The sequence below is a fragment of the Micromonas pusilla genome, assembly GCF_000151265.4.
Source record: "Micromonas pusilla CCMP1545 genomic scaffold MICPUCscaffold_1, whole genome shotgun sequence".
In the NCBI taxonomy this organism is placed as follows: domain Eukaryota; kingdom Viridiplantae; phylum Chlorophyta; class Mamiellophyceae; order Mamiellales; family Mamiellaceae; genus Micromonas; species Micromonas pusilla.
Window position 1 is genome coordinate 933150 of NW_003315882.1, and position 18970 is coordinate 952119.

Here is an 18970-nt window from a genome sequence, read left to right on the forward strand (position 1 = left end):
CCGTGCTGGTCGCGCTCGCGGTGTATATTTTCTCGCGCTTTTTTCTCGCGTGTCCGGTCGAGCAAGCCCTGCGAGGTTTACGGTTGGGTGAAGATGGCGGGGCGCGTCAGAGACTGGGATATTTTGAAGAAAAACAACGTCGCGCGAACCGACGTCGTCTCGAAACGCGATGGCCGGACCTCGCGACTCGTCCATGTGCTCGTATAGGTGATATCGCATGCGGAGCACACGCGGCCATCATCGCGCGCGCGTGCTTCTGCGCTGCGGGTTCGCGGGGACGGCCCTTCTCTCTTTTCTCGGGAAGTGCACTTTTTCTGATATCTGTCAACTTTTGACTTGACAGCTTTCCCTGCCATTAACAACTTACCTCTCGACACTTCGCTTGACGTGCAAGCGTGGAACACTACTCGTAGTCTACCCATGGCCTGTAGCGCACTAATAACCGCCGCGGACTGGCATGCCCATCATGCTCGCTCGCGCCACCGCGAATCACGTGCACGGCGTTCGCGCGCAGCGTCCGGGACGGGACGATATGAAGAAAGCATCCGCCGAGTGGTAAATGCCGATAACACCGCTCGGCTTCGCTCGGAGGAACTGTCAAAGGGTTTCTGCAACAGCGTACATCTCGTGAGAGGTGTGAACGGCGATGACGAGGCGCTCGTCGTCAAGCTGTACAGCGACCTGTCCTTGCTTCGCACGGAGTCGGACCAGAGAGGGGCGGTTGACAAGATTGCGAGTGTCTTTGGTCTCGGGCCTACCGTGTGGTCGAGCACGCACGAGGGTATCGCTCACTCGTTCGTTCCCGGACGCGTCTTAGAAGAGGTCGACATGCACACGCGATCGGACGTCGGAGTAGCCGCCGCGCGACTCGTCGCTCGTTTCCATTCACTACAAGTTCCGCGCGAGTTTGACGCGGAACGTCAACCGTTGCTGTGGAAGTGGTTCGATCGAATGCTCGACGAGATAGGTGAGTCTGATGACGTCGGCGTCCTCCCCGATTCTGTCAACTTGGACGTTCTACGCGCCGAGGTCAAGGAGATGCGCGAATCGATCACGAGCGCCGGGGAGATGTTCACGGTCGTGCTCGCACACGGGGACTTGAAACCGGCGAACGTCATGCTGCAAAATGATGCCCCGGTGGAGTTGAAACTCATCGACCTCGAGCTCTCAGGGCCGAATTATCGTGGCTTTGACCTGATGAAGCTGTTTCGAACGAATTCGGAGACGTTCTCGGAGGAGAAATTCGCCGCCTTTTTGTCAGAGTACTGCCGTGCCGCACGTTTAGATGAGAACGCGGTACGCAACATCGAAGCTGAGACAAAACTCTTCGAGCCCCTCACGTGGCTCGAGGCGGCTGTGTTCTTCGCCTTGGTCGTCGTGCTAGGGACGGACGCGGGTGGACCGAGCGGTGATTCCGCGCGTTGGCTCGATTTGTTGCACTCGCGATACGACAGCTATTTAGAAACGAGACAGCTGTTCGCTCATCACATGTCGCAACTGACTAGGGCGGAATAGTTCTTTTCAGTCGTAGACACTACGCGTACATCACCTGCTCTTGTCGTTCTTTGCTCTTACCAGCGGGATCCCCCACCCCTGCTGCCTCCCCTTGAATCATCACGGGACGAGCCTCTGTCGTCGCGGCGTTCGTAGCGCGAGTCGCTACCACGGTCTCGGGAATCCCGAGAATCGTATCTGCTGTCCGAACCCCGAGACGGCTCAAACCTCGAACCGCCTCCGCGGTCCCGTTCGCCGTACCTGCTGTCGCCGTACCTGCTGTCGCCGTACCTGCTGTCTCGGCTATCACCACCATATCGAGAGTCTCCCCCCCTCGATGGCTCGTACCGACGAGGCTCATAGCGGCCGGTGTCGCGTCGCTGTTCAGATTCACCATCACCACGCCTGTCGTTCTGTTCGGACGCGCGGCGTTCTTCTTCCCGACGAGCGCGGGCCTCTTCCTCCTTGCGCTCGCGTTCAGCGGCCTCGGCTTCGGCACGGGCTTCTTCTTCGATTTGTTGTAATTTTCGGACATAAGCACGGCGACGCGCGAGTTCACGCTCTGCGCGACGCAGGGAGCGGAGCTCGTTGATGCGTTCTTCACGTTCGATACGAAGCGCTTCAAACTCTTCAGAACGACGGGTCACGATCGCGGCGGCAAAGCTGTCCTTCTCTGACGCCATCTTCGAGAGACGCTTCTTCTCCTCGACGTTGACCTCCCACGACTGGCGGTGCTTCTCCGCGTTCTGCTGCTGCATCTCTTTGTGATGCTGCTCATCTTCTGCCATCTTGACCTTATACGCGGCTTCGATGAGAGGAACCTCTTCCTCGCGCTTGGCTCGCTCAAGGTGATCCATCTTCTTCGCGAGACGGTTGAGCTTGCGCTCCATGTCTTGTCTCTCCTTGATCTGCTCCTTGATGGCGTCCTCCATGAGGCTACGCTTGTCGATCTTCTGACCCTCCTCGAGCTTGATCTTAAGACCCTTCTTGCCTTTACCGAGAGCCTTGTTACGCTTCTCCGCCTCTGCAATAAGCGCGAGAGCTTCTTGCTTCTCCTTCTCTTCCATCTCCTGAAGGATGCGTTTCTCCTCGCGTGAGCGTCGTTCCTCTTCCAGGCGCTTCGCCTCCGCGGCTTCATTCTTGCGTTGGAGAGCAACGCGAGCTTCCTCCAACTCCTTTTCGTGCTCTTGCAGCACGCGTTCTTGCTCTTCTTTGCGGCGCTCGATGATGACCTTGCGCGCCAAGGCGAGCTTATGCTCAACCTCAATTTTGGAAAGCAGGTCCGCGGTGTTGCTCTTGGAAGCGAGCGACGCGGCAGCGGGGGTGGCATCAGGATACATCATCTTAATGCCCTTTCGGAGCTTTTGCGCCATGAGCACGAGATGGTTTTTGATGCTGTCGCTCTCAAGCTCATCACCTTCGAACCTGACGCACTTGTTCTGGTGGTCGAGACGGACAGCAACAGCTCCACCCTTGGTGGCATCGACAAGGATTCGCTCGACCTGGGAAAATTCGAGGAAGGGAACCATCTGCTGCAACGTCTCGAGCTTCATGGTCTGGTAAACCTGAGACGACTGTTGCAGCATGCGAACGACAGCGAGGCTGCGCATGCGCGGCAGGAACTGGTCGAAAGCGATGGTTGGAATCGGACTCGATGCAGACAGCACCACTGCTTCGAGGTTGAAAGAGGAGAACACCTTCTGAGCGTGCTTGCAAAGGTCCAGCGGGTGGAACTCTTTCTCGAAGAGCGCGTAGCACTGACGTGCCTCGATGGAGACGAGAGACAAGATACCCTTCGAGACGAGCTCCTTCAGCAGCGCTTTGCGAGAGAGGACTTCGCGTGGATCGCGCTTAGGATCCAAGTTGTACCCGAGGAGCGTCGCCATTCGAACGTCACGCTCTTTCGCGAATTCAAGCTCCAGGTTCGAGACGCTCGCAGACGTGCGGGATTCGTAGGGCGGAATCGCTACCGCGGAGAGTAGAACTGCAGACGCCATGGCCTTCAAGTCCTCCGCGGTGAGGTTGCGGTTGTATGTCTTGCTCAGGTTGAAGAGCTTATACCAAGCGTAGGCGTGGTACAGGTAGTTCTCCGACACCCAAAACACCTTGGTCAACTTTGAAAAGTATGACGCCATCATGCGAGGATTCGGCGACTTGTTCAAGATGATTGTCAGCCCGTGAATGTCTTCGATCGTGCGGAACGCCTCTTGCCACAGCTCGAGGTCGGCCGCCGCCTTGAGCTGCTCGAATCTGGTTTCAAGATAAAAATTTTGCGTCTCCGGCAGAGTCATATCAGGGCGGTCGCGCTGGTCGCGATACTTCATGAGGTTGGCCAAGTGGTTGCGAAGAATCTCGCACAGACGACGGAACTCCGTCGTGCGCTTGTACGTGACGCAGAACTGAAACGCGCGGTGCGCTGTCATTGCGTACAGCGCTTCGAGTTTGTTGTTGTTGCGCAAGATCTCGAGTATAGAGCGGTACGTCTCCCACAAAAACTTGAACCAAGGCGTGACGAGCTCGCGGTCCGCACGATCTTTGTCGTTCTCGACCGAGACGGACTTCAACATCAGATTTTCGGGAGTGTTCTCGGCCTCGAGATCGTCGATCTCGAGTGTCGACGCCTTCGCTGAGGCGGCGGCTTGCGCCTGCGCCTGCTCCGCCTTCTCCGTCGCGAGCTTCAGGAAGTGCTTGATGACTTCCTCGAGCGAGTTCACGTTCACTTGCTGACACACGATTCTGTACTGGATGAGGCCGTCCTTCGCGAGGCGGCCTTTCTTGAGCTGGATGCATAGCTCAACGTACTTGAACATGATCGTCTCGAGCACTTTCTGCCACGTTCGGTGGCGTTTGGACGTGATCACATCGTGGAGCGCCTGAAGAGCCGCGTTGGGCTGTCCCACGTTAATCAGCTCCTCCTGTTAATGCGCGACGCGCGGTGGGGTTACGATGGAGTGGGACAGAACGTGAGATAAGGACGTGGACAGAGAGACGACGGACGATCGCTGCGGTGGGAAAGTTAATCCTAGAAACCCTGATGGGAAACGCAGGCGGCGCAGAAGACGGAAAACGACACGTACCGCACGCTTCAGCGCGTTCTCGGGCTTCGCGAACGTCCCGGCGTACGGCGGCATGGCGAAACTAGATCAGGGCCAGCCGCTACCACGCCTGGGTCGTTCGACTGCGGCGATCGCGGCGCGCGGAAAGGGAGGGCGGCCGCCAACGAAGGTCTCTTTCAGCCAAACGGAGAGAAGCGGAGCGACAGGGAGGTCGGTCGTGATCCTGACGCACTCCAGTCACAAGCGGAGCGGGAAAGTACGAGTATGACCAAACGGGAAACCGCGCTCCTCCCTCACCACTTCCACCGCCACCGCGCCGAGCGCTTCGCTGTTCCGACGCTCTTCGCCTTGCACGCGCGTTGGGCGACCCCATGGACGAGGAGGAAGACCTCCTCGCGGAGGATCGTGAACTCGAAGACCGAGAGGAGTGCATCCAAGACGCGCTCGAATTAATCGTCGAACGAGTCAATGCTCACGTCGAGGCGTCGGACCTCCAAAGCAAGGTTGTCGGGTACGCGGCTCGCGAGGCCGTGAAGGACGCGCTCGCGGTCGTGGACATGACCTTCTTAGAACGGGAAAGCTTCGCGAAGCGAGGCGCGACGGTGGCGGAGGACTCGAGAGGGACGTGGGAGCCGGACGAGGACACTGAACCAGCCCCGATCGACGTGTGGGCGAGAGGAGCGGTGAAAGCGAGGAGGCGGCAGAAGGCTCCGACGCCGGACGCGAAGATAACGCGTAGCCTAGTTCAAAGAATCTTTGGCAGAGGCAGCGGTGCGTCGAGCAGATACGGGGGCGAGTCTCTTCGCAAGTCCACGTCGGGACTTTCTAAAACTGGCGCGGCGAAGCCAAAGATATCACCAGAGCTCGAGGAGGCGGAGCAACGCTTACGAGAAGAGATCGAGACGCGCAGGGAAGTGCAGAAGATGCACAAGTTGCAGCTTCAGAAGGATCAGGAGGAGCTGAAAGAGCTAGAGACGCTCCAAAGGCAACTCCGAGGCAAGGACTACGGATATGATCATAAGGGTAAAGTCGTCGTCATGCAAAAACTCGACCCTGAGAAGTTGCCCGGTTCCTACGCCGTTGGCATGCGCGTCAAGGTGACGGACGATCGAGAAGACGATATTCGACAGGAAACCAGCAGCACTAAAATGGATGCTACGCACGGTGTGAAGAAGCTAAACAGGGTGGACTACATCAAGCCGGAAAAGAGAGGACAACCGAGCTTGATGGACACCTTGAACGTGTCCATGGGAGTTACTTTTCGCGAGGGTGCGGGGGCAAAGGCTGGGGCGCCTTTATCGTCCACCGCACAGAAGATGTCTCGCGAAGATTTCATGGAGTTAGTCAACCGGCAACAGATGGGAGCCAGTACGATGTCGAGAAAAAGCACGTTGGCGGCGCGAACCGCGCCAGGAAGCAAGCAGCAACGAATCGTGCAGCCAGATCCAAACTTGGAACTCCTTTCCGCCGGCGATTGGGGGGTGAATCCCCCTTCAGCTATGAGAGAGAGACCTTACGTTCCACCGACGCTGTATCCGAAAGCCGCTTCCAGAGGAGTCTCGCGCAGGACTTAGAGTGCAGTGCGTTCACGATTCTGGCAGCGGCGCTGTGTGGCTGATACCGACTTCAGTGCTGTTGTGCCGGTAGGAGGAGAATGTCGTAGAAGATCATTTGTTACCCTAGAACGGCTTGTAACAATTTGCAATACAACAAGCGAAATCGCGCTTTGAGTGGGCGGACTAACACCCGTCTAAAAGTTCGTCTAAATCAAACCACTAGTTTTCTCACGCAGTGGTGGACTTGTCAGCGAGCGCCTCAACTTTCTTCCAGTATTGCTGACGGTTCTGCTCCTCCGTCGCCGATGCTAGTACCTCCTGTTCCCACTCCTTTTGACACTTCTCGAACAACGGCTGATCCATCTCCATCAGCATCTTCCTAACGTTTATCGTGAGCCCACCGACTGCCGCGTTCCAGTGATTTTGCGCATTCCTCTCTAACGCACCAAAGCACACCGGGAGCAACACCTGTCTGTTTTGAGCTACGAGGTTCACGATGTAATCGTTGTTCCACAAGAATAAAGCTCGCTCGGCAACCTGAAAGTGTGAAGAGTTGATGCACGCTGAAATCTGTCGAAACAGAGGAAGCATGGTCTTCACAAACTCCGACGCTTGCGTGAGCTCTAACACCTCTTCGAGTTCCCCGAGGAAGAGGACCTCTTTTTGACTGTTCGTGACAGGCCAGTACTTCAACAAACCTCGAAGCACGGTGTCCGCGAGTCGCGGGTCTTTTTCGACGAACTGAGTGACGCAATACGAGAGCTGCTGATGATACATGGCAACACATTTCGGTTTGTGCAGTGGCAAAAGCGCGCGTTGCAGGAAAACCTTGTGCTCCTCCTTCAGTGGAAGCGCGAACCCATTGATGATGCTACCGAGAATTTCTAGAAGCTCCGCGATGCCGTTGTGCCTCTCCGTCTCGTAGATGAACCGATAGAAGATGTTGTTGATGGCTTTCCGAATGAACGGCCGGTGAACCATAAACTTCCCATATATGCGATGCAAGATCGTCTTCAGGTAGTCCCTCTCCCGTGGATCCTCGGAGTCAAACAGCTCCAGAAGCTTCAGGACGAACGTGCTGTCGATGTATTTCTTTCCAATCTTCGGATCGACCTCGTTCGAAGTGACGTAACGCAGCAGAAACTCGTAAACTATTTGTAAGTGCGGCCAAGACGGCTCCAGCGTCGGTTCCTCCTCCTCTGGGTCGAAGTTGTCCCCAGACGCGCTCCCGGTGATCTCGTGGTTCGAAGGCGGTAAACCGCGAAAGAGGTTCTGTGCGAGCATGTACGAACAGTCCTCAAACACCGCCTCTGTGAACTTCCCTTGTCCTTGGTTCACGTAATCCACGAGCTCTAGTAAGGTCTGACGCTTAATCTCCTTTTCGCGCACGTGCGCTGTCGCATCTGTGAAATCGAAGGTGTACGAGCAGAGCTGCAGCTTCTTAATGAACAGCGTCTGCCTCTCCGCGGCGACGACGTCGCGAAACAGGAACAGAGGCTTGTTTTTGTCGTACAGCACCTCCATGGGAGGAATCGCGCTCGCGGATGAGCTCGGGTTCTCCTTTGAACTCGCGCCCACCCCGGAACCCGAAGCCTGGGATCCGGAGACAATCCCCGCGTCCGAAGTTTGCGCGGTGTTCGCATCAGGCGCGCCCTCCTTCTTCCGCCCCACTCCGGAGAGCTTGCTCTTCACGCTCTTCAACATCGTCGCGTGTGTCTAGAAATGCGACGGCGACGACCGGGGCGGTGTCGGTGTCGACGCGAACGCGCGGCTCGCTTCCCGAGTCACCCGAACGAACGAACGGAATCTTACTGCGATGAGAGTTTCGCGCAGCGCAGATCGGACGTTTGAAAGCGCGTCCTCCTCGAGGCCCGTGCAACTCGGAGGGCGACGCGGCCGATCGCTTGACTCGCTTAGGTCGCGCGCGGTATCGTTTCGCGCCTCGCCCGCGCTTCGGGAAGTGTCGAGGCCTGGATTGACGCGTTTGCCGCGTTGACGCTTCGGACCGGCGAAAGTCAGGGCGTGGTCAGCTGGACACCTGCTCGTCTCGCAGCAGACTCATCTCTCACAGCAGTGCACCACGAAACCTCACGAAGGGGCGCGAGCACACAGAAAAAAATCGCGAAAAAAGCTGGAAAAATCAAACGCAACCGCGGGAAACGTGCCTTTTCGAAGGTTTCGACACGAGAGCTTATCGCGCTCGAGAGACACGTTCACGCGGCGCGGTCGTATCTCGTACGCGGCGCGGTCAAGCAAAGCGGAGCGCAGCGGCCGCGCATGAGCGTGAATGGAAGACACGCGCGGTCTGCGGCTTCGAGTCCCACGAAGGTCGTGGTCTCGAAAGATGACGAAGACGCGAAGGGCGTCGCTTCGAACAGATTAGCAATACCTGCGGAGACGAGCCAGGGAAACATGCTCTTAGACTCGCCGCTGCTACTCCCGGGATTGATGGTACTGTAACCCCTCTCGAATTCAAACGCGTGCGCTGTGACGCCGTCGCAGTACACGCCGCTGTCACCCACGGCCCGAGAAATCGCATCCAGACGAAGAGTCCAACGCGCGCGAGTCTTTCGAGAAACCGCACGTCAAGAGGCCGTCGCGAGTCTAACGATTCGCTCACGTCTACATTTTTCTTGTATGTCATGCAGGCTGACCCGGCTTCGCCAACTACCGGGATTCGATACAACCCCTCGAGGTAAGACAGCGGGAGTGCTCACTCGCGCATCGGCGAAATATTTTTGCTCTGGTTGTAGTGAGAGATGACGCGCGCACGGCGTCTTCGTGGAGCCCAGAAGCCCGTCGCCGCGTACTCGCATTTCCGTGTTCTTCACGTATTTCCTTTTCATTCTCGTCTCTCGTTTCCCTTATCGCAGGGCTCCGATACAAGCGCCGTGGAACGATCCAAACGGTTTGGCCGGGGGTGCCGGGGGCACGCACTCTGGCGCGGGTGCGACGGGGTCGGGATGGTCAAGGGTCCAGACGGTTCTACGAGACACGTCTTTGCCGGTGCGACCATCGCCCCTCTCTGGTGCAACTCGTGCGTTTCCTCAAGGACGGACGGACAGATGCGAAGGAAAGAAACCTTCAACCTTGGTGGTAAGTTTGCAGAAAACGTCCTGTACACAAACGAACTCACCTTCAAGATTCTCATCAATCAATAAAAAATAAAGTTCTGCTAACAAACGCAGAGACAGAGAGAATATTATCGAGACAGAGAAGATGGGAAAGAACGCACGACTGAAAGGTGAGAGACAGACGAGTGAACGAAGTTTGCGTTTCGGTGTCTTCTATCAATATTCCAGCGCACGTTCCTTGAGTTATTTTTCTTTCTTCACGCAACAGGGGTGGAGAGATGAACAGGGATAAAAATAAATTGTTTGTGACGGGTTACAAAACTTCAGAAAATGTAAAAGTAGAGACTCCGACAGAACCCGGAACTGCTTCACTGAAACGGCGGAGATTTAATGTCAACGACACGTCAACGCAAGATGCCGGGTCGAATGTAATTTTGGAATACAGAGTGGTCGCGCATACGGTGAGAAATGACTAAAAGTTAGATAATCCTGATTTCTCGAGCGCGGAAATATATCTAAGTTTTTTTTGTTTTGACTTGTTTGTTCACTTCGCAGTCGGACATTCGAATCGATGACGGATATCGTTGGCGAAAATACGGGCAAAAACTTATTAAAGGAAGCCCATTTCCACGAAGTTATTACAAGTGCACGTCGGAAAACTCCTCGATGCAAAAGCACGTAGAGCAATCGGCAGACAACCCGAAACTCTACGTCGTCACGTATCATTCCGATCGTTCTCAAGCGAATGTCGTGTACGCGAAATTAAAAGAATCAGCACCCACTCTCTCGAAAATAACTATGCACGGCCTTGACGAATAAGCGAGCGAGATGAAATACTATCTCTTCCTTCGATCCCGAGAGCAACTTGTAAAATTAAATGTTGAGCAAATACACTAAAAGACACCTGCTTTACATAACGAATATCGCACGATATGTTTTGAGGCGAATTTCAACTCACCGTTTCGCACTCAGTTATGACAATCGGAATAGAAGTTGATTGCGACTCACAGTATTAGCGCAAATGAAACGTAAGGATACGATCTTTCCATGTTTCTTTTTTCATCTTCCGGGAAGATGTCCCAATTCAATAAAGCGCCATGACCCAACCAATCTTGTAAAATCCATCTTAATTTTATTTCTGATTTCTTGTGTGGTTTTATGATACAAGCGAGAAAGTTCGGGGGTAATCCATATCGCAAAACGCTCTCAACAAAGATGCGTATGGCGCAGACATGAATCCAGTCACTTATCACATTTCGGTAACAAGCTCTACAGAGAGAATCCAAAGCAGCGCTTCGTTCTTCAACTTCTCTGACTCTGTCGTTTCTTTCACTTGCCTCCGATTGGATCGTCTCGGCGTTGTAGTGAAACTCGCGAACTTGAAACGACTTCTCGTGGGCAGCAGATTTAAAAGCATCGACGACGCGGTGAAACAGTGTGACGGTATATAGGGCGTATTCTTCGTCTTCTTTTATCAGCCTGATATACAAGCATATCTTGAACGACGCGGTTTACCATAATCAATTTCTTGATGCATTTTATTGAAGAAGCAGAACAAACTTACTTCGACGAGCGCGGAACAACGAAGTGCGCGAGCGTTTCGTAGCTTTTTAACCAGTCCTTTTTACTGAAAATCGGCACCGCGACAAACAACGTCACAAGATTATCCGTTTCTATTATCTGCAAGTTGCGGGAGACAGAGAGTTCTTGTGAACGCTCTTGCACGTACCAACGTTATCCGGCGTCGAAAGTAAATATATGGGCGTAGTAAGTGTGAGTGTGAGGACGTGGAGCAGCAAAAGAAACTCACGTCCGATTCCTGAACTATATCTCCGAGGTCTCTCGTCGCTAAGCTCCAACCGGTCTTCCTTGAAATTCCGCTGAGCTGAGCCTTGGCAGCTGCGTATTCGCTGGTTTTCACTTTCAACTCTTCGTCTATGGTCGCGACGTTTTCTCGCAACTCTTGAACGATTTTTTTGATCGGTCTGTGCGTGGGATTTTTCGCTCCATCCCATTCAAAACTCGTCAAGAATTGATCGGGAGGAATCCCATCAACAGTGAGTTCCTGCTTGAAAAAAATGTCTCGTCGTTTCTCACTTTGGCGTTTGGCTGATACTCACCTCGTCCATCCCATCCGACGAGTGAAGCTCTACGAATTGCTTCTGTATCCTACGGGCGACCGCATCCAGGAGCGGTGACACCACTTCTGAGATGGTGTCGCCGAGCTCGATGAGATCGTCGAAAGCTCCCACGCGAAGCTCCGGCACGTTGAACTGCGTGGACCGACGAGCACAGAGTCTGTCAGGTTTATCGTTTTGATTCCCGTTGACGGATGTTCGTTCGTTCACCGAGGTCCGGAGAACAAACATGCGCCGGAGTCTATCTCATTATCGCGATTTCTCGAGCACACGATATATTCGTTTGAGACGAGGTAGACGGGTGCGGTCTGAATCACCTTGAAGTTCACACTCAGATCGTCTTTGGTGAGTAGAGTCGACGTGAGAAAGCTCAGGCGTCGTAACAAACGAGAAAAAGATCTGGGTGACTTTCCCACAAGCACGCTCGAGCAGTCTTCAGGACGCGAACGCGGACGCAGGCGGTATGATACAGTACGCGCAGGCGTATCCGAATCACGAGAAAACAGCAACGCACTCGACGCGTCGCAGACTCCGAGAGGCATTTGCGGGAACAACCAACGTCTCGTGAAATCAACAACAAAAGAAAGCAACCCAACCGTGCGTGGTCTTGTCTTGCAGGACGCTCCACGTCCGGTCCCTTGAGCCACCGTCGAGGGCTAGCGACACGAGCCAGAACGTCGAGCTCATCGACGACGCGACGCGCGATGCGGTACTCTCACGCGTGGTTTTCCGATGTGGCAGAGCCTCCCTCTCTCGAGATGGCTGGCGTTACGAGTAAGTTGTTACGAAGAAGGATTTTGATTTTCCGCTATTTTTTCGCGGAATTTTTATTCGGCTGTGGCGGGCTGGCGGTGGAACTGAAGTTCTCGGAGCGACACCCCTAACAGAACTTCTGTCGGCCGGGCTGAAGAGCCTGGCTTTTTTCCACACACCGCCAGGCCTCCCGGGTGCTTCTTCTTCATCAGGCAAAAAGAAGGGCGCTCGGTGGTTGACGTGCGCCCGCGCGTTCGATGGGGGATCGCGGGTTTCACCGTCGCGATACGGGGTGGGATAACAGAGACAGTCGAGGAGCAGGCCCGCCGGATGCGCGGGGGAGTTGGGAAGGACGCGGTAGCGACCGCCAGCGTCACCAGCACTATCAACATGATGGCCGTCGAGGGAACTCAAGGGATCGTGATGTTGGGTTCGATCGCGGGGGTCGCGAAGACTACGGCGGCCATAGAATGGCGTCGCGGGATCGAGGTGGTGGTCGGGACGATTACATCGACCGCCGCGGCGCACGGGAACCGGAGAGACTGCTGCCGGAGAGGTCATGGAGAGACGAGCAGATGCAATTGAACGATCGAAGGAATTACGACAGAAGAGAAAGCGTCCCCGCTGCAGGAAGGCAGCAGCAGCAGCAAGCGAACCGAGAAATCGAAATCAGTCGGAGGGTGGATGAAAGACGCAGTCCGTCCTATAGCGAAAGCGACAGCAGCGAGACGGAATACACTCGCAAGCCACGTAAGTGGGAAGTCACGCTGACGCCAGAGCAACAACTCGAAGCTCTCGACTTGTGGTTGAAGGCGAACCCTGAAGTCGCGAAAGACGTCGAGATGCTGGATAACAGATCCAAGGGAATAAACAACAAGCCACCGCCTTTCTTCCAGGAAGGTGACTGGCTTTGCGCTACGTGCAACGAACACAACTGGAAAAATCGCATGGATTGCCGGGGCTGTGGAGCACCGGCGTCCGCGGAGAAGATCACCGAGTTGCAAGCGCAAAAAGCGCGGGTCGCGGTCGCGCAAGCGGCGAAGCCGCAGGCTCCCAACGCGAAACCGGGAGACTGGATGTGCGTCGGATGCACTTCTACGAACTACGCCTCCAAGAAGAATTGTTTCCGGTGCAACACGTCAAAGCCGAACGAGTGGGTGTGTGCGGTGTGTAATAGCATAAGCACCGGAGTGGAAAATACCACCTGTGGCGTGTGCGTCAGTCAGGGCGTGCCTTAGGACCCCGCTGGCGTCGCTTGCGCGTGCATGAGAAGGCAAGTGTTGTTCGCGAACGCATAGTGTGTCTCTCTGAAGTAAATGCGATTCAACCGAGCTACATCTATGACGTTTGCTTTTATCGCTTCCCGAAAGTGAAAAGGTTCCTCAGGGCGGAAGTTTTCTGCACCTTCACACGCCCCTCGAGCGATGGATACGAGATCTCGTCTCCCGCGACATCCAACATGATCGGACGAACCCCGACAGAGTTCATACGGGGAGGCATGGGCAAGATATGAACCTTGTTAGCTCCTTTACCCAATACCGCCGATTTGTACTGATCGAGATGGTCGACAAGATATTGCGCCTCCACGCCACTTCCCGAGGTTGAAGCCGGGATTTCTTCCAGGGAGACGGTGGAAAGCCCTGTGCGGAGTGCTTTCTGCTGGGCAACCTGCACGGTCATTCCATCCGCCAGCGTCATACACCGAGCTCTACGCGCTTCCATTTGAACTTTACTCGCAACCGCGTTCATCTCTGATGCCGCTGCCGCGCGGTCTTGCACTCGAGCAGCGTGTTCAGCCGCTCGCGCATACAACACCGCAGCCTCGACGTGGCTCCCCGCGCCCAGGTGAACCTTCGCCAAAGCGGCTGCGCGCTGGGCTTTGAGAAGAGTCTGGTTTAGGATGCAGTCAAGCTGGATTTCTTCCTCGAGACCTTCCGCACCCTCGACGCCACGCATCACCTCAGGTCCACTTTCCGCAAGCTCTTCGTAGTTTTGCAAGAGTGTGTTGAACAAGTGGACGAGGTCTTCAGGCTTCGCCGCCTTTTCACCTTTCTCGACTTTGATCTCGCCGGTGAGCTTCGCAGTAACCGACGCGACGAGAAATTTGTTTCGCTCGATCGTTTTCTCGGAAAGCAACACCGCGAGCGCTCGATCTGCGAGCTTAATCTCCGCCAACCTACCAGTCGACTCAGATCCGCCGCCGCCCTGAGACGAACTCGCGGACGCTAAGTCGTCGCGAAGGTGCTGACGGGCGTCGTTGTAGAAAAGAAACGATTTGTCGTATATTGCCAGACCCCGTTCGGCTGACATCGTCAGCGGAGACTCAATTTTAGAGAGCTGGCTCACCGCATTTGCAATACACGCGCGAGCTTCTCGGTTCCGCACCGGGATTTCGCGCCCGCGCCACACCATTGCCGTTGGGGTGACCGTCGCTCGCCCGTCCTCTTCAGCAAGAACGGCTTTGAAGATCTCTTCGTCTACCCCGCCTTCTCCTTTGAGAGCTGCCATGTCGGCGTCGTCCATGGATCCAGGAGCATCACTGGCACCAGTGCTTCCACTGCCACGCTTATACGTGCAGTATCTTAAACTTGGTTCGAGCTCTTCCAGGCGTTCGCGACAAATCTCCGCTTGATCCGGTCCTCCGACTCTCGCCAGCTGCTCGTACGCCTTCCGCGCTCGCATGAATTTAGCAAGCGCTCGATCCCAGTCCCGCTCTTGCTCCGTGAGGTAGCTGCCAAATATGTAGGACGAATAGGCTTCAGCCTCGAGAGCGGTTCGCGCGCTTCCGACTTGGTTGCACAAGCTCACGAGTTCCGCAGCGTGCACTGTCGCTTTCTTCAGTCGCTTGAGCATGTGCGCTCGTTTACGCGGCTCGTTGCCCGCGTCACGCTTCAGCTCCATCGCGTAGCTCCAAGCGCGCTCGGCAGTCATGAGAGGAATCAAAAGGTGCCTCTCGTCCTTCACCATGGCTGCATCTAGTGTTTTCTTTTGATACTTCCCTCGACCGTGGGTGAACTTCAGGGACTTGTACACGCGGGCGAGACGGCGAGTGCAGTACTGCCTGTAACGACCGTGGTCATCGTGACGCAGACCGTGTTGGTTCTGGCTCAGCTTCACGATCTGCAGGATGTCCAGCGTCAAGTTCGAAGCCAGTTTGTCTTCCGCGACGATCGTCGTCGGCTGTTCGCCGTCGTCCCCCATTTTTTATTCGACGCGATCGCGCGATCTCGCGATCAGGACGCGCTCGTGTGCGCAGTTCGAACGTCCTCGATCGGGAGGATGGAAACGGGCTATAGCCCGGTGGCTGCCCGACGGCACCGTGACGGAGGTGCTGTGGACGTGCCCTCCGAAGTGAGCGCGGAAGGACCTAAAAGTGAAGAGTTCATACGAAGGTAGACAAGTACGTGTACACGCACTCGTATGTACACTTAGTGTGTAGTTTTCGACGAACATCGAGGCGGCGCGGCGGCCTCACGCGCAGGTTTTGTGGGGAGAGTCACTTTTCCTCCTGCAACTTCCGCCTCGGCTCGCGTTCACCATCTAATATTGAATAAACTAGCCTAGATACTATCAAACGCAGAACTGGAAACACGCGAAACAACAACCGCACGTCCATCGAACCGACGGCCGGCCATTTCAGTTTGAACCTTGTTCGCGCCACTCTCGTCTCCCATCTTCACGAATACGGAACCAACAGGACCACCGCGAGGTATGCGAATATCTTTGACCTCCCCGCACTTTGCGCATTCCGTCCTCACGTCGGCGAGGAGTTCAGCGTATGCCTCCTCATCGGCTAAGTCTGACTCCGTTACTATATTTGACAGACAGACTATTGTTGAATGCTCTTCTCCTCTTTCCGCCGCCGCACGAGCCGTGATCGTCGCAGCCGCGGCGGGATCGACCCAACCGGTTGGGCGGGCGATTGTTAACGGTCGACCGCAGAAAACCAAGCCGTTAAGCCCCGCTATGGCGGCGGTCGCCAATTCTTCGGACAAAAGCTCGACAAACCCATATGTTGCCTGATCGCCGAGCTGGATATTCACGACTGGTTTCGCGTCACCACTAGTCGCGTTTGGAAAAGCGACCGCGAGCGCGTCATCGAATAATGCAGTTAAAGCCTGCTTTGTGACGACGGCATCAATGTTGCCCACGAAGATCTCCCTATTTTTTCTGGGACCCCCGAGGGCGACGGTGCTCGCTTCTTGCACCCTGGCGAGGCTTCCGGCTTGTTGTTGAAGAATCCACTGCTGCGCCTGTCGCTGACGTTCGGCGGGGTCCACCAGGTTTAGGGCGGCATCAGAGGCACCTGGTGCGCTGCTCGGTTGCGTTATTCCGTGTTTGCTCGGACGACGAATCCGCGGAACGTAGCCACCAAGATCATCCGATTCTGAGCCACTGCGGCTATGCCGACGTCGTCTGATCCACGTGAGGAGATGGATGAGAAGAGTGGTTAGTATGACAATGCGGACGATACAGCAGGACGTGAGGGATTCAGCTTTTTCGCTTGTGACTCGATACGCACCTCTTCCGATCCCTCGAGCGGGACCTCGACCGATGCCTCCCGCGGTGACGCGGAGAACTCGGAAACCTGCGACCCCTGTACGGTGATCCGTCCCGTCTCTGCGACCTCGATCCGTTCCCGTCTCTCGAATGCCGAGGCGACGTGTCTCGGCTCGTCTCGCGTCGGTGCCCTCTCTCATCATCCCCCGAGCGCGATCGATGCCGAGGCGATGTATCTCGGCTCGTTTCGCGCCGGTGCCTTCTCTCATCCCCCATGCCCTCCAGGAAGCCGAGAAGAATCGCTCGTTGGAGTCGCACTTCGCTTCTGGGGAGCAGCAGCACTCTGCTGCTAACTTCTGGTGATCCGCTCATCAGGCCTGGCTGTTAAAAAAGTCACGTTTTCGCAATCAGATGTAGGGCTACACCCATCGTGCCTCCGTCATTACCGCGTGCCCAACGCGGCAGCGCTGCTCGAGTAGCCAGCCAGCGATGATGCCACCACTGCCGTGCCGTCGGCTATAATGTCATCTACAGATCCGAACGTGAAGGCGACCTACTTTCTTCGGCCCGTCGAAGGAAAGGGCCTCCGTCCAATACCACTGTCCGAGTCCGAGGGCACCGTCGTTGGCCGAAGCAAGGATCTGGGCATCCTGGACAACAAAGTTTCCGCAAATCAGCTGGAATGTAAGCTGACGTATTCTCCGATGCTCGCCGTAGAGCTGAAGGCTAAGAACGAAGTCTTCGTGAAAGATAGGTTCGGAGTTCTCAAGATGCTGAAGGCGAACTACGTGGGCTATTTGAAGCCTGGCGAGGTTCTGTATCTGTATTCTTCACAATCTGTGCCGAAGTATGGATACATTCTAACGAAGGGTGAATCGGACAAGGCCGGCCACACGGGAGCAGACGACTTCATAGAATTACTCGACGAGTCAAGTGACGACGATGTGGTAGAGGCGGCACCGCCACCCTCGGATCGCACCGCCCCACCAGTTTCCCCGGAAGGAACACGGCGTGAAGGGCGCGCCGATGCGCGTGCAGGACGAGAGGGAGGCCATACAGCTCCACGTCGTGCCGTTAAGCGACAGAGAGACGATAGGAAAGGTACCGCAGATGATCCTTGCGAACTTTTATCTTCTGATGAAGAAGAAGAAGAGGTCAAAGTGCAGTTCACTTCAAAAGCTAAAAGCGCTCGCGGTCGCAAGAGCACGAAGAGAAACGCGTTTTATGGTGGGCAAGAATCGGGCGGCGGTGGCGATAGTTCGCATGGAACGGCGAACGCTAGATACAAGCCGCAGCAGACAGAGCGCGACGCACAACGCAACGCGCGCGCTCAGCAACAGCGAGGATACGGGAGTGCACATGGCGCGGGTCCAACTACTGGGTCTCAATCTGCGCAGCATTTCACCGCGGATAACGTGCAACCGAAACCTCCAACGCCGCCTCCTTCGCATCCAGATGACACACCGGAGGTATCCGCGACGCGCGCGACTCTGCAGAAGGCGTGGATCGATTTGTGCGCGGCGCAAGACAAGTGCGACGAGCTCTTCACCGCGGTTCGTTCGAAGCAAATCGAATATCAACGCGTCACCTTGGAAGTGCCTTCGAGATTTAACGGCGACACTGATTCTTCGTCCCTCAAAGAGCACAACATGCGCGTTAACAATGCCGCGGCTGAAATGCATCTCGCTATGAACGAATATAACGATATACGTGGTGCGATCGTAGTACTTCGTGCAAAATATCAACGCGCACGCGAGGAGCTTGACACTGCACTGCAACTGCTGGAACGAGGACGTCGAGCGGCAGCGCAAACGCGCCGAGACGAGACAAAGGCGTCTGATTTTCAGGCAGAAGTTGAAGCATGGGAAACTGTCGAAAGAACGCCTGACTTGAGCACGATTCCAGTGAGTGAGCTTAAGCAGCTCGCGACGGCAATGGGAGTGGACATCCGAGGTTGCGTTGAGAAAAAGGATTTGGCGACGGCAATAACGACTAGACGAGAGAGTGGAAGAGAGGCTTGGTTGGTAAAGAGAAAGAAACGCGCGGCAGAGGAGGAGATCGCCGTGCGACAGCGACGTAAGCTAGCTGAGTTGCGAAAGGATGAGTCCAAACGACAGGCTGATGAGTCTGCGCAGGCGAGCGCGAAGCAACGTGCGGTCCGACAAGTTGCGACGTGGGGCAAGAACGCGGACCTCAGGGTCTTCTTGCAGCGGTGTGGCATACCCGTGGAGGGAGTTGGAAGGAATAAGAAGTCCTTGACCGCGGCGTACCGGCGCGCGATGATGAAATATCATCCCGATCGAACTCGCGGCGCGAGCATGGAACAGCAAGCCCTGGCCGCGGAGGTAACGAAGTGGATCACGCATGAGTGGCAGAATCTCTCGTGAGAAGGTCTCTCA

General features: G+C 55.6%; 10 protein-coding genes across 10 annotated transcripts; 5 read left to right on the forward strand and 5 right to left on the reverse strand.

The window, feature by feature from the left end:
- Nucleotides 1-420: 420 nt before the first annotated feature.
- On the forward strand, nucleotides 421-2255 carry MICPUCDRAFT_50248 (uncharacterized protein; the record flags this gene model as incomplete). The annotated part of the gene is made up of 1 exon (XM_003054933.1): nucleotides 421-2255. One exon carries the CDS (start codon nucleotides 421-423, stop codon nucleotides 1513-1515), a length of 1095 nt encoding a protein of 364 aa, XP_003054979.1. The 3' UTR covers nucleotides 1516-2255.
- Nucleotides 1467-4625, reverse strand: MICPUCDRAFT_46246 (uncharacterized protein; the record flags this gene model as incomplete). The annotated part of the gene is made up of 2 exons (XM_003055469.1): nucleotides 1467-4409; nucleotides 4572-4625. 2 exons carry the CDS (start codon nucleotides 4623-4625, stop codon nucleotides 1572-1574), a joined length of 2892 nt encoding a protein of 963 aa, XP_003055515.1. The 3' UTR covers nucleotides 1467-1571.
- Nucleotides 4626-5015: 390 nt separating this feature from the next.
- On the reverse strand, nucleotides 5016-7674 carry PP2ABETA (Serine/threonine protein phosphatase 2A 57 kDa regulatory subunit B beta isoform; the record flags this gene model as incomplete). Its single annotated transcript, XM_003055470.1, has 2 exons — nucleotides 6339-7674; nucleotides 5016-5115 (listed from the first exon to the last, which is right to left on the reverse strand). The coding sequence occupies exons 1-2, from the start codon at nucleotides 7628-7630 to the stop codon at nucleotides 5016-5018; spliced, it is 1392 nt and encodes a 463-aa protein (XP_003055516.1). The 5' UTR covers nucleotides 7631-7674.
- A 1191-nt stretch (nucleotides 7675-8865) lies between these two features.
- MICPUCDRAFT_50252 (uncharacterized protein) lies at nucleotides 8866-9267 on the forward strand (the record flags this gene model as incomplete). The annotated part of the gene is made up of 1 exon (XM_003054934.1): nucleotides 8866-9267. One exon carries the CDS (start codon nucleotides 8866-8868, stop codon nucleotides 9265-9267), a length of 402 nt encoding a protein of 133 aa, XP_003054980.1.
- Nucleotides 9268-9458: 191 nt separating this feature from the next.
- Nucleotides 9459-9999, forward strand: MICPUCDRAFT_50253 (wrky-like transcription factor; the record flags this gene model as incomplete). Its single annotated transcript, XM_003054935.1, has 2 exons — nucleotides 9459-9641; nucleotides 9736-9999. 2 exons carry the CDS (start codon nucleotides 9459-9461, stop codon nucleotides 9997-9999), a joined length of 447 nt encoding a protein of 148 aa, XP_003054981.1.
- A 185-nt stretch (nucleotides 10000-10184) lies between these two features.
- MICPUCDRAFT_12280 (H+-or Na+-translocating f-type, v-type and A-type ATPase superfamily) lies at nucleotides 10185-11549 on the reverse strand (the record flags this gene model as incomplete). Its single annotated transcript, XM_003055471.1, has 4 exons — nucleotides 10185-10659; nucleotides 10745-10860; nucleotides 10991-11248; nucleotides 11301-11549. The coding sequence occupies 4 exons, from the start codon at nucleotides 11547-11549 to the stop codon at nucleotides 10185-10187; spliced, it is 1098 nt and encodes a 365-aa protein (XP_003055517.1).
- Nucleotides 11550-12300: 751 nt separating this feature from the next.
- Nucleotides 12301-13414, forward strand: MICPUCDRAFT_61390 (uncharacterized protein). The gene has a single exon (XM_003054936.1). It carries the CDS (start codon nucleotides 12329-12331, stop codon nucleotides 13307-13309), a length of 981 nt encoding a protein of 326 aa, XP_003054982.1. The 5' UTR covers nucleotides 12301-12328; the 3' UTR covers nucleotides 13310-13414.
- Nucleotides 13415-13424: 10 nt separating this feature from the next.
- Nucleotides 13425-15413, reverse strand: MICPUCDRAFT_30866 (type II secretory pathway family protein; the record flags this gene model as incomplete). The annotated part of the gene is made up of 1 exon (XM_003055472.1): nucleotides 13425-15413. The coding sequence occupies exon 1, from the start codon at nucleotides 15270-15272 to the stop codon at nucleotides 13425-13427; it is 1848 nt and encodes a 615-aa protein (XP_003055518.1). The 5' UTR covers nucleotides 15273-15413.
- Nucleotides 15414-15631: 218 nt separating this feature from the next.
- On the reverse strand, nucleotides 15632-16943 carry MICPUCDRAFT_50257 (uncharacterized protein; the record flags this gene model as incomplete). The annotated part of the gene is made up of 2 exons (XM_003055473.1): nucleotides 15632-16466; nucleotides 16594-16943. 2 exons carry the CDS (start codon nucleotides 16941-16943, stop codon nucleotides 15632-15634), a joined length of 1185 nt encoding a protein of 394 aa, XP_003055519.1.
- A 149-nt stretch (nucleotides 16944-17092) lies between these two features.
- On the forward strand, nucleotides 17093-18958 carry MICPUCDRAFT_50258 (uncharacterized protein; the record flags this gene model as incomplete). Its single annotated transcript, XM_003054937.1, has 1 exon — nucleotides 17093-18958. One exon carries the CDS (start codon nucleotides 17093-17095, stop codon nucleotides 18956-18958), a length of 1866 nt encoding a protein of 621 aa, XP_003054983.1.
- Nucleotides 18959-18970: the final 12 nt, after the last annotated feature.

What these genes read in the sequence shown, in the direction of transcription:
- MICPUCDRAFT_61390 (XM_003054936.1), top strand. Translation starts at nt 12,329, where the DNA reads ATGGGGGATCGCGGGTTTCACCGTCGCGATACGGGGTGGGATAACAGA.